The following is a 15,000-nucleotide window of genomic DNA, read 5'->3' on the forward strand; positions in this document are numbered from 1 at the left end:
CACACACCAACAAAAACCACGTCACACACACCATGATGAACACACACCAACAAAAACCACGTCACACACACCATGCACACACACCAACAAAAACCACGTCACACACACCATGCACACACACCAACAAAAACCACGTCACACACACCATGATGAACACACACCAACAAAAACCACGTCACACACACCATGCACACACACCAACAAAAACCACGTCACACACACCATGCACACACACCAACAAAAACCACGTCACACACACCATGCACACACACCAACAAAACCACGTCACACACACCATGCACACACACCAACAAAAACCACGTCACACACACCATGATGAACACACACCAACAAAAACCACGTCACACACACCATGAACACACACCAACAAAAACCACGTCACACACACCATGATGAACACACACCAACAAAAACCACGTCACACACACCATGCACACACACCAACAAAAACCACGTCACACACACCATGAACACACACCAACAAAAACCACGTCACACACACCATGCACACACACCAAACAAAAACCACGTCACACACACCATGATGAACACACACCAAAACACACACCAACAAAAACCACGTCACACACACCATGATGAACACACACCAACAAAAACCACGTCACACACACCATGATGAACACACACCAACAAAAACCACGTCACACACACCCATGAACACACACCAACAAAAACCACGTCACACACACCATGCACACACACCAACAAAAACCACGTCACACACACCATGCACACACAACCAACAAAAACCACGTCACACACACATGCACACACACCAACAAAAACCACGTCACACACACCATGCACACACACCAACAAAAACCACGTCACACACACCATGCACACACACCAACAAAAACCACGTCACACACACCATGATGAACACACACCAACAAAAACCACGTCACACACACCATGAACACCACCAACAAAAACCACGTCACACACACCATGAACACACACCAACAAAAACCACGTCACACACACCATGAACACACACCAACAAAAACCACGTCACACACACCATGCACACACACCAACAAAAACCACGTCACACACACCATGATGAACACACACCAACAAAAACCACGTCACACACACCATGATGAACACACACCAACAAAAAACCACGTCACACACACCATGCACACACACCAACAAAAACCACGTCACACACACCATGAACACACACCAACAAAAACCACGTCACACACACCATGATGAACACACACCAACAAAAAACCACGTCACACACACCATGATGAACACACACCAACAAAAACCACGTCACACACACCATGAACACACACCAACAAAAACCACGTCACACACACCATGCACACACACCAACAAAAACCACGTCACACACACCATGAACACACACCAACAAAAACCACGTCACACACACCATGCACACACACCAACAAAAACCACGTCACACACACCATGAACACACACCACAATGAACACACACCACCATGATGCACACACACACCACCATGAACACACACCACCATGAACACACACCACCATGAACACACAGCACCATGATGCACACACACCACCATGAACACACACACCACCATGAACACACACACCACCATGAACACACACCACCATGAACACACACCACCATGAACACACAGCACCATGATGCACACACACCACCATGAACACACACACCACCATGAACACACACACCACCATGAACACACACACACCACCATGATGCACACACACCACCATGAACACACACCACCATGAACACACACACCACCATGAACACACACACCACCATGAACACACACCACCATGATGCACACACACCACCATGAACACACACCACCATGAACACACACACCACCATGAACACACACCACCATGAACACACACCACCATGAACACACACACACCACCATGATGCACACACACACCACCATGAACACACACACACTACCATGAACACACACCACCATGATGCACACACACCACCATGAACACACACACACCACCATGCACACACACACACCACCATGCACACACACACCACCATGAACACACACACACCACCATGAACACACACCACCATGCACAGACACCACCATGAACACACACCACCATGCACACACACCACCATGAACACACACCACCATGAACACACACACCACCATGAACACACACACCACCATGAACACACACACCACCATGAACACACACCACCATGATGCACACACACACACCACCATGAACACACACCACCATGAACACACACACCACCATGAACACACACCACCACCATGAACACACACCACCATGAACACACACCACCATGATGCACACACACACCATGAACACACACCACCATGAACACACACCACCATGAACACACACCACCATGAACACACACACCACCATGAACACACACCACCATGAACACACACCACCACCATGAACACACACCACAATGAACACACACCACCATGAACACACACCACCATGAACACACACCACCATGAACACACACCACCATGATGCACACACACACCATGAACACACACAGCACCATGATGCACACACACCACCATGAACACACACACCACCATGAACACACACACCACCATGAACACACACACACCACCATGATGCACACACACCACCATGAACACACACCACCATGAACACACACACCACCATGAACACACACACCACCATGAACACACACCACCATGATGCACACACACCACCATGAACACACACCACCATGAACACACACACACCACCATGAACACACACCACCATGATGCACACACACCACCATGAACACACACACACACCACCATGCACACACACACACCACCATGCACACACACACACCACCATGCACACACACACCACCATGAACACACACACACCACCATGAACACACACCACCATGCACACACACCACCATGAACACACACCACCATGCACAGACACCACCATGAACACACACCACCATGAACACAACACACCACCATGAACACACACACCACCATGAACACACACACCACCATGAACACACACACCACCATGATGCACACACACACACCACCATGAACACACACCACCATGAACACACACACCACCATGAACACACACCACCACCATGAACACACACCACCATGAACACACACCACCATGATGCACACACACACCATGAACACACACCACCATGAACACACACCACCATGAACACACACCACCATGAACACACACACCACCATGAACACACACCACCATGAACACACACCACCAACCACCATGAACACACACCACAATGAACACACACCACCATGAACACACACCACCATGAACACACACCACCATGAACACACACCACCATGATGCACACACACACCATGAACACACACCACCATGATGCACACACACCACCATGAACACACACACCACCATGCACACACACACACCACCATGCACACACACACACCACCATGAACACACACCACCATGAACACACACCACCATGAACACACACCACCATGATGCACACACACACCACCATGATGCACACACACACCACCATGAACACACACCACCATGAACACACACCACCATGAACACACACCACCATGAACACACACACCACCATGAACACACACACCACCATGAACACACACCACCATGATGCACACACACACCACCATGAACACACACCACCATGATGCACACACACCACCATGAACACACACACCACCATGAACACACACCACCACCATGAACACACACCACCATGAACACACACCACCATGAACACACACCACCATGATGCACACACACACCACCATGAACACACACCACCATGAACACACACACCACCATGAACACACACACACCACCATGATGCACACACACCACCATGAACACACACCACCATGAACACACACACCACCATGAACACACACCACCATGAACACACACCACCATGATGCAAACACACACCACCATGAACACACACCACCATGAACACACACACCACCATGAACACACACCACCATGAACACACACACCACCATGAACACACACCACCATGATGCACACACACACACCACCATGAACACACACCACCATGAACACACACACACCACCATGCACACACACACACCACCATGCACACACACACACCACCATGAACACACACCACCATGAACACACACACACCACCATGATGCACACACACACCACCATGAACACACACACCACCATGAACACACACCACCATGAACACACACCACCATGAACACACACACCACCATGAACACACACACCACCATGAACACACACCACCATGATGCACACACACACCACCATGAACACACACCACCATGAACACACACACACCACCATGAACACACACCACCATGATGCACACACACACCACCATGAACACACACCACCATGAACACACACACACCACCATGAACACACACCACCATGAACACACACCACCATGAACACACACACCACCATGAACACACACCACCATGAACACACACCACCATGAACACACACACCACCATGAACACACACCACCATGAACACACACACCACCATGAACACACACCACCATGAACACACACCACCATGAACACACACACCACCATGATGCACACACCACCATGAACACACACCACCATGATGCACACACACACCACCATGAACACACACACCACCATGAACACACACACACCACCATGATGCACACACACCACCATGAACACACACCACCATGAACACACACACCACCATGATGCACACACACACCACCATGAACACACACCACCATGAACACACACACCACCATGATGCACACACACACCACCATGAACACACACCACCATGAACACACACCACCATGAACACACACCACCATGAACACACACACCACCATGAACACACACACCACCATGAACACACACCACCATGATGCAAACACACACCACCATGAACACACACCACCATGATGCACACACACCACCATGAACACACACCACCATGAACACACACACCACCATGAACACACACCACCACCATGAACACACACCACCATGAACACACACCACCATGATGCACACACACCACCATGAACACACACCACCATGATGCACACACACACCACCATGAACACACACCACCATGAACACACACACCACCATGAACACACACCACCATGAACACACACACACCACCATGAACACACACCACCATGATGCACACACACCACCATGAACACACACCACCATGAACACACACCACCACCATGAACACACACACACCACCATGCACACACACACCACCATGAACACACACCACCATGATGCACACACACACCACCATGAACACACACCACCATGATGCACACACACACCATGAACACACACCACCATGAACACACACACCACCATGATGCACACACACACCATGAACACACACACACCACCATGACGCACACCCAGAACACACCATGAACACACACCACCACCATGAACACACACCACCATGAACACACACCACCATGAACACACACCACCACCATGAACACACACACACCACCATGCACACACACACCACCATGAACACACACCACCATGATGCATACACACACCACCATGAACACACACCACCTCTTTCACCTGCGGGGGCTCCTGGATCACCATGATGGCGTCTTTGCTGTGCTGGCCCAGGTGCAGCTTAGCGAAGTCAAAACCCTTTACACTGGGGGCCTGGAGCTATACACACACACACACACACACACACACACACGCACAGGGTTACACACGCACGCACGCACGCACACACACGCACACACACACACGCACACATACACACACACACAACACATACACACATATGTGAATATACATATACAACAAAGCAAATGTTTCTTCACGTCACCCGTGGTGGCCTTTGTGTTTTCCAGCTGCTACAGATGTCAGATTGGCCACTCCACTCAGAATTGCCACTTTACTTACTGATTTCATTAAATCAAAATGAACTCAGCTGAGATGCATATGACCCTCATGGGGCACTTGACCTCTATGATCCTTGGGTGACCTCTGACCTTTTGTCTCTGGGTGATAGTGCTCATGGCGTCCGGCTGGAACTCCAGCTTCTCGGAGCGGCAGAGCTTCCAGTAGAGGATGCCGATGATGAAGAGCACCACCAGCACAGGCACCACCACCCCCACCACCAGCCACACACTGCTGGGCTGCGTCTCCGACGGCGACAGCGCCAACTTCTCCACCGCTGAGGAGGTGAGACAACAGGTGAGGCCACACACACACACACACACAAGCACTGGACATGAGAGTGACCACACACACACACACACACACACACACACACACACTGGACATGAGAGTGACCACACACACACACACACACACACGCACTGGACATGAGAGTGACCACACACACACACACACACACACACACACAAGCACTGGACATGAGAGTGACCACACACACACACACACACACACACACACACACACACGCACTGGACATGAGAGTGACCACACACACACACACACACGCACTGAACATGAGAGTGACCACACACACACACACACACGCACTGAACATGAGAGTGACCACACACACACACACACACACACACACACACACACACTGGACATGAGAGTGACCACACACACACACACACACACACACACGCACTGGACATGAGAGTGACCACACACACACACACACACACACACACACACACACACACGCACTGGACATGAGAGTGACCACACACACACACACACACACACACACACACACACACACACACACTGGACACAAGAGTGACCACACACACACACTGGGCACGAGAGTGACCACACACATATGGAGTCAGAACAACGACATAAAGATTGTGTGCCCAATATGATTTGCACAAGTGTAGAACCGTTTTGTAACTGTGGAATTCATTTGTCTGTGTGCAAAAGAAATGCGTACCTGCAGAAATATTTTGTGCACTTGTGAATAACCGTTTTGTAACTGTGGAATTAATTTGTCTGTGTGCAAAAAAAATGCGTACCTGCAGAAATATTTTGTGCACTTGTGAAAAACATTTGTCCACTGGATCTACGAAGCTACAAAACTTTTTTACAGACACGTATTTTGGCAGTGTTTTGTCGTCGTTTCTGAAGAGCCAATCAGTGAATTTTGGCACTGTCTTGACAATTTCTGCAGAGCCAATCAACACATTGCATCGCCTACTGACTAGCCAATCAGGGGACGTCCTGCGTCACATCTCTCGACCAGGGTCGGCAGCAAAGATTCTGGAACAGAGCTGGTCGGCAGGCACAGAGCTAGCGAACTTAGGTCGTAAATCTAACAAGTTAGAAGCTATGCCTTTTACAACAAGGCTTTTGATGGAAAAGTGGTGTTTATTTCCATAATCTTTGTTTAGTGAATGCATAAAACCGTCAGTTTGTAGGCTAAGCAAGAAGAATCAAGAATTACGATCTTTGAGTTTGTTTATTGTAACCTAGCAACCGAGGCTTTAAGTGTTAAAAATTATTGCAGTTTCAGTAGCTGTGCTGTAGCAGAGACTTTCTAATGTGGAGACACAGCACTCTAAAAATACTCCATAGAAATGCATGGGGCTAGTTTGTAACGCCAATATGGTCGTTGTCTACGCATATCCCACCCCTTCCTCGGCAAAACGTCGACATGTGAATACATTGAGCCAATCATGTGGTGTGATGTGAATACATTGAGCCAATCATATGGTGTGTTGTGAAGACATCGTGCCAATCATGTGTTGTGATCTCGCCGCTGGAGCAAGATTGGTGTCGTGAAGCCTTGCGCACGCGCAGTTCGACCCAAAGACTGTGCCCGATGAGTGCCCATAAAACGTTGGTATATGTCCGCCGAGTGGAGGGACTTGCCTAAAAGGACTTTGGCTGTAGCACAGTGGTTAGAGGAGCGAGCTTTGATCTAAGGATCTTTGGTTCAAGTCTAGCATCAATCATTCTGCCCATGTTAGTTTTGCACTGGATATTTACATGCCAAAACAAAAGGTTGTAAAAGTAGCCAAATAAGAGTTCGTTAGTGTGTGTCTAGGCCTACAGTTTAAGTGCATTTATATTGGTAGCCTAGCTATAGTGAGGTAGGACTAGGCTATTGCTGATTATGGGTTTGTGTTGCTTGGGCGGTGGCGATTAAAACACCATAATTCACAAAGCTGTCTTCTTTTAATGTAGGTAGCCTATACCTTCATCAAAGGCTATAGGCTTACTTCAAGCGGGGACAGGATAGGTCTATTTAAATCTATGTGCGTGTGGAAACCATTATTATTATTCCATTCTCACAGTTTATATGGGCTTATCATGGTAAAGTAGCTTATTGTCAGTTGGACAAGGCAGTGCTTCACGTGTGCGTGCGTGAAGGTGAGAGAGGCAGACGGAAAGGAAGAGTCCGGCAGAGTGACATCAGTTGATCTGTTACAGCCGTAGTCAAGGCGACATCTAGTGTATATATCTATGGTTACAGTTAGCCGTAGTCAAGGCGACATCTAGTGTATATATCTATGGTTACAGTTAGCCGTAGTCAAGGCGACATCTAGTGTATATATCTATGGTTACAGTTAGCCGTAGTCAAGGCGACATCTAGTGTATATATCTATGGTTACAGTTAGCCGTAGTCAAGGCGACATCTAGTGTATATATCTATGGTTACAGTTAGCCGTAGTCAAGGCGACATCTAGTGTATCTATCTATGGTTACAGTTAGCCGTAGTCAAGGCGACATCTAGTGTATCTATCTATGGTTACAGTTAGCCGTAGTCAAGGCGACATCTAGTGTATATATCTATGGTTACAGTTAGCCGTAGTCAAGGCGACATCTAGTGTATATATCTATGGTTACAGTTAGCCGTAGTCAAGGCGACATCTAGTGTATATATCTATGGTTACAGTTAGCCGTAGTCAAGGCGACATCTAGTGTATATATCTATGGTTACAGTTAGCCGTAGTCAAGGCGACATCTAGTGTATATATCTATGGTTACAGTTAGCCGTAGTCAAGGCGACATCTAGTGTATATATCTATGGTTACAGTTAGCCGTAGTCAAGGCGACATCTAGTGTATATATCTATGGTTACAGTTAGCCGTAGTCAAGGCGACATCTAGTGTATATATCTATGGTTACAGTTAGCCGTAGTCAAGGCGACATCTAGTGTATATATCTATGGTTACAGTTAGCCGTAGTCAAGGCGACATCTAGTGTATATATCTATGGTTACAGTTAGCCGTAGTCAAGGCGACATCTAGTGTATCTATCTATGGTTACAGTTAGCCGTAGTCAAGGCGACATCTAGTGTATATATCTATGGTTACAGTTAGCCGTAGTCAAGGCGACATCTAGTGTATATATCTATGGTTACAGTTAGCCGTAGTCAAGGCGACATCTAGTGTATATATCTATGGTTACAGTTAGCCGTAGTCAAGGCGACATCTAGTGTATATATCTATGGTTACAGTTAGCCGTAGTCAAGGCGACATCTAGTGTATATATCTATGGTTACAGTTAGCCGTAGTCAAGGCGACATCTAGTGTATATATCTATGGTTACAGTTAGCCGTAGTCAAGGCGACATCTAGTGTATATATCTATGGTTACAGTTAGCCGTAGTCAAGGCGACATCTAGTGTATATATCTATGGTTACAGTTAGCCGTAGTCAAGGCGACATCTAGTGTATATATCTATGGTTACAGTTAGCCGTAGTCAAGGCGACATCTAGTGTATATATCTATGGTTACAGTTAGCCGTAGTCAAGGCGACATCTAGTGTATCTATCTATGGTTACAGTTAGCCGTAGTCAAGGCGACATCTAGTGTATATATCTATGGTTACAGTTAGCCGTAGTCAAGGCGACATCTAGTGTATATATCTATGGTTACAGTTAGCCGTAGTCAAGGCGACATCTAGTGTATATATCTATGGTTACAGTTAGCCGTAGTCAAGGCGACATCTAGTGTATATATCTATGGTTACAGTTAGCCGTAGTCAAGGCGACATCTAGTGTATATATCTATGGTTACAGTTAGCCGTAGTCAAGGCGACATCTAGTGTATATATCTATGGTTACAGTTAGCCGTAGTCAAGGCGACATCTAGTGTATCTATGGTTACAGTTAGCCGTGGAATGAAAGGGCTTTTTCGTAATGTTTGCTAAGCCTATAGCACTGTTTTCCTAAACTGCATTAAAACGTGATCCCTATATGAGGCGTTCCTGACTGTAACGTTAAAGATAGCAATTTGCAGGTTGCCTCGGGTGGGGTTGATATTTAATGCACATCATTGGTAGGTCGGGTGGGTTGGTATAACAAACTCTTATTTGGCTACTTTTTTGTGTTGGCAAGTAAATATCCAGTCCAAAACTAACATTGGCAGAAAGATTGATGCTGGACTTGAACCAAAGATCCTTAGATGAAAGCTCGCTCCTCTAACCACTGTGCTACAGCACTCTACTGAAACTGCAATAATTTTTAACACTTAAAGCCTAGGTTGCTAGGTTACGATAAACAAACTCAAAGATCGTAATTCTTGATTCTTCTTGCTTAGCCTACAAACTGACGGTTTTATGCATTCACTAAACAAAGATTATGGAAATAAACACCACTTTTCCATCACAAGCCTTGTTGTAAAAGGCATAGCTTCTAACTTGTTAGATTTACGACCTAAGTTCGCTAGCTCTGTGCCTGCCGACCAGCTCTGTTCCAGAATCTTTGCTGCCGACCCTGGTCGAGAGATGTGACGCAGGACGTCCCCTGATTGGCTAGTCAGTAGGCGATGCAATGTGTTAATTAGCTCTGCAGAAACTGTCAAGACAGTGCCAAAATTCACTGATTGGCTCTTCAGAAATGACGACAAAACACTGCCAAAATACGTGTCTGTAAAAAAGTTTTGTAGCTTCGTAGATCCAGTGGACAAATGTTTTTCACAAGTGCACAAAATATTTCTGCAGGTACGCATTTCTTTTGCACACAGACAAATTAATTCCACAGTTACAAAACGGTTATTCACAAGTGCACAAAATATTTCTGCAGGTACGCATTTCTTTTGCACACAGACAAATTAATTCCACAGTTACAAAACGGTTATTCACAAGTGCACAAAATATTTCTGCAGGTACGCATTTCTTTTGCACACAGACAAATTAATTCCACAGTTACAAAACGGTTATTCACAAGTGCACAAAATATTTCTGCAGGTACGCATTTCTTTTGCACACAGACAAATTAATTCCACAGTTACAAAACGGTTCTACACTTGTGCAAATCATATTGGGCACACAATCTTTATGTCGTTGTTCTGACTCCATACACACACACACACACACACTGGACACGAGAGTGACCAACACACACACACACTGGACACGAGAGTGACCACACACACACACACACACACACACACACACACCGGACACGAGAGTGACCACACACACACACACACACTGGACATGAGAGTGACCACACACACACACACACACACACACACACACACACACTGGACACGAGAGTGACCACACACACACACACACACACACACACACACACACTGGACACGAGAGTGACCACACACACACACACTGGACACGAGAGTGACCACACACACACACACACACACACACACACACTGGACACGAGAGTGACCACACACACACACACACACACTGGACACGAGAGTGACCACACACACACACACACACACACACACACACACACACACACACATACACACACACACACTGGACACGAGAGTGACCCCTCACACACACACACACACTGGGCAGAGGTGCACTAAGGTGCAGAGAAAATGGAGAAAAACACCGATGTGACCACACGTACACAACACATGTGGAATAGACATTTGACCAAATGCTTGTGCTGCTGTGAATGGGAATGACCATATTTGGATGTTCTGGATATCTGAATATATTTCTACCTTTCAGACATGATGTATGTGGTGTCCCCTGAGGGTATAATTACTATATGTGTGTGTGTGTGTGTGTGTGTGTGTGTGTGTGTAAGTATATTTATGTATGTTTGTGCAATGTATGTGTGTTTGTGTGAGTGTGTGTCAGTGGTGGAGGAAGTACTGAAACTCAGTATTTAAGTTAACCTAAGTGTATTTATGTATGTTTGTGCATGTGTGTGTGTGTGTGTGTGTGTGTAAGTGTATTTATGTATGTTTGTGCATGTGTGTGTGTGTGTAAGTGTATTTATGTATGTTTGTGCGTGTGTGTGTGTGTGTGTGTGTGTAAGTGTATTTATATGAGGGGCCGTCTAGGCCTTAATTCATACTTGGTCTTACACACACTATCATAATCTTGCACATACACCACTATACTCATGCACACTCACTATTATAGTCATTTTACATGTATGTATGAGAGGGTATAGTCGTGTATGTGAGAGACTATAGTAGTGTATGTGAAGGAGTATAGTAGTGAATGTGAGAGAGTATAGTAGTGTATGTGAGAGAATATAGTAGTGTATGTGAGAGACTATAGTAGTGTATGTGAGAGAATATAGTAGTGTATGTGAGAGACTATAGTAGTGTATGTGAGAGACTATAGTAGTGTATGCAAGAGAGTATAGTAGTGTATGTGAGAGAATATAGTAGTGTATGTGAGAGAGTATAGTAGTGTATGTGAGAGAGTATAGTAGTGTATGCAAGAGAGTATAGTAGTGCATGTGAGAGAGTTTGGTAGTGTATGTGAGAGAGTATAGTAGTGTATGTGAGAGAGAGTTTAGTAGTGTATGCGAGAGAGTATACTAGTGTATGCAAGAGGGTATAGTAGTGTATGCGAGAGAGTTTAGTAGTGTATGTGAGAGAGTATAATAGTGTATGCGAGAGAGTTTAGTAGTGTATGCGAGAGAGTTTAGTAGTGTATGTGAGAAGGTATAGTAGTGAATGCAAGAGAGTATAGTAGTATATGTGAGAGAGTATAGTGGTGTATGCGAGAGAGTATAGTAGTATATATGAGAGAGTATAGTGGTGTATGTGAGAGAGTATAGTGGTGTGTGTGAGAGAGTTTGTATGAAACGGAAGGGAGTTTGCATGAAACGGAAGGAGTTTGATTTCTCAGTTCCTGATTGGTTTGTCAATGTCACTTCTCTCTAGCTAGCCAATTAAAATCAAGGAAGGGGCGGGACCTACACTGTCAACAATGTTCGTGGTTCGTGTAGACGTCGAGGAAAAAATCAGCCAACTCCTATGTGACTAAATATTAAACTTCTACTGCAAACCGAATGCAAATTAGGCTACAAAGACATGAGGGGTGCCTATTCTATTATAATTGCCTAGGCTACCAGCTCCTTTTGTCTGGCGAAGTCATATTTTAGTGAACTGAGTCCTGAAAAATTGCTGCGGGACCTAGCATTTACACTGTCAACACAGTTCGTATAATGTTAGAGGTGGAGGAAAAAATCAGCCAAGTCCTATGTGACTAAATATTAAACTACTACTGCAAACCGAATGCAAATTACAAAGACACAAGGGGTGACATATTCTATTGTAATGCCAGCTCCTTTTGTCTGGCGAAGTCATATTTTAGTGAACTGAGTCCTGAAAGATTGCCATTTCAGTTAGCTAGTTAGTTAGCATTAAGCCAGGCAGCAACGACATGCTGCTGGTAGATAGTTTGGTAACCTAGCAACAATAAACACTTGACCCGCAGCACTCTGAAAGGAGCTTTACTAGATGGAAAGGAGCGCTGTCCGGAGCTCTGTTCTAGAATCTTTGGCTGCCAGTGCAAAAATAGCGATGTGGACACAGGCTAACGAGTCACTGGCAACAGCAGACAAGGTTACCAAAAACGTCTGCCAGCCAAACTGTAATGCATGTCCTTTTTGGAATGTTGCTGGAATGCTAGCTAACTAGCTAACTGCAATGGCAGCAATCTTTCAGATCTCAGTTCACTAAAATATGACTTCGTCAGACAAAAGAAATCTGGTAGCCTAGGCTATTACAATAGAATAGGCACCCCTCATGTCTTTGTAGACTAATTTGCATTCGGTTTGCAGTAGTAGTTTAATATTTAGTCACATAGGAGTTGGCTGATTTTTTCCTCGACCACTAGGTCTACACGAACCACGAACATTGTTGACAGTGTAGGTCCCGCCCCTTCCTTGATTTTAATTGGCTAGCTAGAGAGAAGTGACATTGACAAACCAATCAGGAACTGAGAAATCAAACTCCTTCCATTTCATGCAAACTCCCTTCCGTTTCATGCAAACTCTCTCACACACACCACTATACTCTCTCACATACACCACTATACTCTCTCATATATACTACTATACTCTCTCGCATACACCACTATACTCTCTCACATTCACTACTATACTCTCTTGCATTCACTACTATACCTTCTCGCATACATTACTAAACTCTCTCGCATACACTACTAAACTCTCTCGCATACACTATTATACTCTCTCACATACACTACTAAACTCTCTCGCATACACTACTATACTCTCTTGCATACACTAGTATACTCTCTCGCATACACTACTAAACTCTCTCTCACATACACTACTATACTCTCTCACATACACTACCAAACTCTCTCACATACACTACTAAAGTCTCTCACATACACTACTATAGTCTCTCACATACACTACTATACTCTCTCACATACACTACTATAGTCTCTCACATACACTACTATATTCTCTCACATACACTACTAAACTCTCACATTCACTACTATACCTTCTCACATACACTACCAAACTCTCTCACATACACTACTATACTCTCTCACATACACTACTATACTCTCTCACATACACTACTATACTCCTTCACATACACTACTATAGTCTCTCACATACACGACTATACCCTCTCATACATACATGTAAAATGAC

The 15,000-nt window shown here is 45.4% G+C and overlaps 1 protein-coding gene across 1 annotated transcript in view; it reads right to left on the reverse strand.

The window, feature by feature from the left end:
- The window catches only part of LOC143142697 (UPF0606 protein KIAA1549), an 80,326-nt gene that overhangs the window by 17,380 nt on the left and 47,946 nt on the right, over positions 1-15,000 (reverse strand). The window contains exons 12-13 of the mRNA XM_076303771.1: positions 6,161-6,345; positions 5,721-5,828 (exon numbers count right to left, since the gene is read on the reverse strand). Coding sequence (XP_076159886.1) covers positions 5,721-5,828; positions 6,161-6,345 — 293 coding nt within the window. The remainder of the gene's footprint in view (positions 1-5,720; positions 5,829-6,160; positions 6,346-15,000) is intronic.

The sequence above is a fragment of the Alosa pseudoharengus genome, unplaced genomic scaffold (assembly GCF_046254945.1).
Source record: "Alosa pseudoharengus isolate Yale_2024_CS ecotype anadromous, Long Island Sound unplaced genomic scaffold, YU_APseudo_1.1 YU_APseudo_1.1_scf_24, whole genome shotgun sequence".
Classification (NCBI taxonomy): domain Eukaryota; kingdom Metazoa; phylum Chordata; class Actinopteri; order Clupeiformes; family Clupeidae; genus Alosa; species Alosa pseudoharengus.